Source organism: Diachasma alloeum, unplaced genomic scaffold (assembly GCF_001412515.2).
Source record: "Diachasma alloeum isolate Michigan unplaced genomic scaffold, Dall2.0 Dall_scaffold_00558, whole genome shotgun sequence".
NCBI classification, from domain to species: Eukaryota; Metazoa; Arthropoda; class Insecta; order Hymenoptera; family Braconidae; genus Diachasma; species Diachasma alloeum.
In genome coordinates this window covers 276539-281215 of record NW_021680690.1, presented here as the reverse complement: position 1 = coordinate 281215, position 4677 = coordinate 276539, and the positions used below count along the sequence as shown (strand labels likewise).

The 4677-nt window shown below is 35.1% G+C and overlaps 2 protein-coding genes across 3 annotated transcripts in view; both read right to left on the bottom strand.

The window, feature by feature from the left end:
• LOC107043329 (serine/threonine-protein phosphatase 2A regulatory subunit B'' subunit alpha) overlaps nucleotides 1–2937 on the bottom strand; it is a 13156-nt gene extending 10219 nt beyond the window's left edge. For both annotated transcript variants that reach the window (XM_015264775.1, XM_015264776.1), the window contains exon 1: nucleotides 2692–2937. The gene's annotated coding sequence lies outside the window, so the exon portion shown is untranslated. The remainder of the gene's footprint in view (nucleotides 1–2691) is intronic.
• Nucleotides 2938–4247: 1310 nt separating this feature from the next.
• The window catches only part of LOC107043326 (beta-catenin-like protein 1), an 11600-nt gene continuing 11170 nt past the window's right edge, over nucleotides 4248–4677 (bottom strand). Inside the window, exon 6 of the mRNA XM_015264773.2 lies at nucleotides 4248–4409. Coding sequence (XP_015120259.1) covers nucleotides 4321–4409 — 89 coding nt within the window. The 3' untranslated portion in view covers nucleotides 4248–4320. The remainder of the gene's footprint in view (nucleotides 4410–4677) is intronic.

The window sequence follows — 4677 nt, the reverse complement described above, 5'->3', positions numbered from 1 at the left end:
AATTTGAATGAAAAAATATGTTGATTTAAAATTTTTCTGTTTATTAATTCCAAATGGGGGAATATTCCATGTTAAAGAATTCGTTTTGTTCGTTTTCTTTTAATAAAAAATATAAAAAAATTTTTTATATTGAAAAAAATATATTTATTTAAATTTGATGAAGGAGAATAAAATAATCGCAGACTATTCCAAATCCTCATTAATCAATGAATTAAACAAATCCATATAAAAAATATTTAATCCATAAAATTAATATTAAAAAACTCTTGATTTCATGTGAATTAAAGCACGGGTAGAAATCAAGTTTGAGTTTGAAATCGTTTTTTAAAACACTTTGAATAAACTCATGTTTTCATAGAAAAATACAATTTCTTTAGGTGAATTCTAGAGAAATAAATTGTATTTAAAAAAATTTTTTTTTAAGTTATAAGTTTTTGTATTTTTGCAGGGATAGCCATATTCATAAATCATATTTACCATTAAATTTTGAAGTCGTCAATTAGTTAACATCACTCTTGAATTTTTAATTATTTAAGTAATCATCAACTTGAATATTAAAATTCTTAGTTATTTTATGACCCAATAATTTAGGTAGAAAGATTGATGACTATTTGATTAATCGAAAATCCTCTTTTAAGAAATTACACTGTTAGAAAGTTACTCTTAAAATTTCAAGTAAAAAATCTTGAAATTTTCAACAACGAATAATTTACATGGAATTTCCATTGACCTTGTTATTGATAAATCACTCAATGTTCTTGAATATTCAATGAAATTTGATTTCTCAGGTTCATACGACAATGAAAATTACTGAAAATCATGAAAATTCAAGCAACTTTTCTTCTGAATTTTCACTCTGTTGCTTAATTTTCGCGATAGGTTTAAAAATCCAAACTGTCATTGAAAATTCAAATGATCATTCATAATAAAAAACTTAATTTTATTGAATTTCCACGAGCAATTTAGTCTGAAATTGAACTCAAGTTCAGAATATTGAAAATTCAAATGCATCTGTTACTTAAACTCTGTTCCTTAAACTAAATTTACAGTTCCATATTATCAAATATTTAATTCATCATCAATTGGGTATTTAAAATTATCAATATTATACTATTTAAAAAATTTTGATGAGTGTATTTAAACCTTTATCAATGCAAATAGGAAATCGTAATATTGAAGAAATGTAACATTGATGGCCACCCCTGGCTGGAAGGAGTTGTTCAATAATGATAACCAGAAACGGCTGGATAAATTATGAGAATGATACTCTGATTTCACGTGAATGGTTGATTTCAATCAAGTTTATGAAGAAGAAATATGAATAAGAAATTTCTAAAAAACTTGGAGTAAACTGTTTCCTCCAGACTTGAATTCTACAAAAATAAATACTATCCACTCCAGTTTTCTCTACTTAAGACAACAGCCCCTACGGCATTTGTTTTCTTTTATATTTTGTATACTGATTGTACCTCAAAATGCTGATACTATTACACAACAGGGTTCTTAGTATTTAAGGGATAGGAACAAAATGTAAAGACCCGAGAGGGTGTACATGTGGCAAAATAAATAAAAAATACTGCAGAAAACCTCAAGCCAAAAATTCGAAATCCCCCCCAGCGCCAACCCCCATTACTTCGCCCACCCCTCCCCCCAAACCCCCCATCAATGAATCAACCAAATCCATATCAACGATATTTAATCCATAAACTAGTCTCTCGGCAATGTTCGTCGAGCGTCGCGCTGCTCGCTCCTCTGCGTCCCGTCTAAGAATAAAACGTAGGGGGCAGCCATATTTGGCAATGGGCAACAGCGGAGTGCCCATGCCAGTGCCTAGTCCACTCACTGACCATGCGGGATGACTTTTGTCTCCAGTACCATCACCACATCATCCCAAACATTCCCATTACCCAACATCGCCATCCCCCCGCCCCCAACCCCAGCCCAAATCGATCCCCTTCCATTCTATTTCCGTTATTCTCCTAATTCTGTTGTACGTAGCATCATCCTCATGCCCTCATACCTTTTGACAATAAATCTTGTCTTCTCGGAGGGAGGGGCTTAACCATCAATCGATTGTCATTGACAACGTCCTATATTTTTTTTATTTTCAAACATCTCCAATCGATTTAATAACGAGAATTCACGCAATTACTTCTGTTTAATCATTAAAATAAATCATGAAACCTTTTCGATTGTTTCATTCCTATTATTTCATTTCTGTTGTTATTGTCATTACTTTGAGAAGTGAGAGGAATAATTTATTTTCCATTAAAACTCAATTTAATTATCTGGAGAAAATTAATTTTCTTTTGTTTACTCATGAATAATCATGAATATTCTTTTTCTTTGGGAATTGAGTAGAAATTTTTGAGATACTTCCCCCCATGACCGGTTTTATGAATAAAAATAATGAATATCTCGAGTGAAAATTCTCGTGGCGGAGTGCCAACAATACAGCATCTCGTCTAGTCATTTTTTATTCATCTGATTTTATTTTTCTCGGGAGTGAGGAAGAAAGGGAAACGACGGGATGTGTTTTCACGCTTTTTATCCGAATGAAGAGGCGGACAAACGTTAATTGTTAAGTTGAGAGGTGGGAGACAGCAAAATCGATGGTGAGATGAGAGGGAGAGGATTTTCTCGTGGAGTTTTGACGAAAGTCGAGGGATTGGGGGTTGATTGGGCACTTACCAGGGCTCATCAGACGTTTACTCTCCCATTGTTGTAATCACAGAACTGGCCACTGGGTTTTTCGGGAAAACTCGCGATGTTTTTGGGGATTTTTGAGAGGGAAAGTTCGGGCTTTTTGGGGCGGGGGCGGCGAGAGCACTTGTTACTGCTTGTTATTGCACTTTATGAAGTGGTTTTGGTGCGACGGACGAGGGTTTTGGGGATTTGTGGGCCTGGAGAAGCAACACCGAAGCACCGAGTCGACAACAGTCGACAATACTGGAGAACACGAGAGGAGAGACGGAAGACATAGTGGACGCCAGCGCCGCGATCGGGGGTTTCGGGAAGCTTGAGGTGAGCGGGGATTGGCCGGCGCCGGGGGGTGGGGGAATTTCGGGGGCTCTGATTGGTTGGCGAGGTGGAGGGAATAGGGAGGAAGTTTGAAGGGGCTTTCGGAGATGATTGCGGGAATTCCTGGTGAAATGATAATTTCTTTAGAAAATTTTTATGCATTAGTACTTGAATATTACGGTTTTTACGAGTTTTTTCTGCTCTTATTTTTTATCCTTCGTAATTTAGCGGGGAGTGATAAAGTGCAATTGTTGTAATTGTATTTTATTATTTGGAATGAATGGAGAGTTTGAATCGACTTTCATTCGAGATTTTTTCTTTCAGATTCAGTGAAACTGTCGGGTGATGAAATAATACAAGAGATGTTCTTTTTATTTTAGTTGTAGGAAGAGGGATGAACAATTGGAAATAATTATTTGGAATAAATGGAACTTGGGTGTGAAGTGGAGGTGTGAAAGGGCTTTGGGAAATTATTATGCGTTAGCTTGAATATTACGGTTTTTACGAGTTCTTTTTCTACTCTCATTTTTTATCTTTCGTAATTTATTGCGGGGAATGATGAAGTGCAATTGCTGTGATTGTATTTTATTATTTGGGATGAATGAAGAGGCTTGATTCGACTTTCAGCGGAGTTTTTCCCTTTTTTTCACATTCAGTGAAACTGTCGGGTGATTAAATAATACGAGAGATGTTTTTTCATTTCAGCTCTAGGAATTTAAACTTTCATAATTTTTGTAATTTACTGTGATTGTGGAATAGAATGCTTTATTTTCTTGATGCTACTATTATAATTTTATATCTGCACAAGCCATAGAAAAATATCTCCCGTAACACTCCAATAAATTATGTTTTTCTATCGATGATAATAATAATAATAATGCTTAATGCGTAGTGATGATATCGCAATATCACAGTTTAAGCGATTGATCATTTTTATTTTCTCTCTCTCTCTCTCTCTCTCTCTCTCTCTCNTCTCTCTCTCTTCAAGTTTATACTTTCAGTCTTCTCATCACCCTCTCGCAGTTTAATGCGTGTTCCAATGATTCTATTGAGTCTTTGCAAGCTCGGTACTTAGTATCCATATAGCCACCTCTTCCCTCTCTCACTGCATATACTCTCATTGTATTTTATTACTTGCGATGAATAGGAAACAATATGGGTTGTTACAAAATAATAAACTGGAAATAATTAATTACGAAATAGTTCTCCCCAGTTTTGGCAATCGGTTAATTGTTTCATTAAGTTTATTAGTTATTGGTATAAAAATTGGGACAATTAATTTATCGATGAGACCATTGATTAAAACTTGTCGATGAGCTGGAGAATGTGCTGCTGCTCAGCCTCTCGCCACTCAGTGTCTCCAGCGTCTCCCAAATTTCCAGCGTATTCTAAAAAAAAATAAAAAATGTAGTCCAATCCACGGAACTTTAATTATGTTTAGGGGAGGTAGGGGCAAAGCGGACCCCCGGGGCAAAGCGGACCCCTTCGAAAAAAAAAGTGTGGGGTAAAGTGGACCCTCACATAAATTATTGAATCGAGTCGCCAGAATTATTCTAATACGTTTTATAAAGTGAAATTTACTACCTTGACTAAAAAAATATGCAATGAGGGCAAGTATAAATTTGTGTGAGCTCCTGCGGATCTAATTGTGAACAA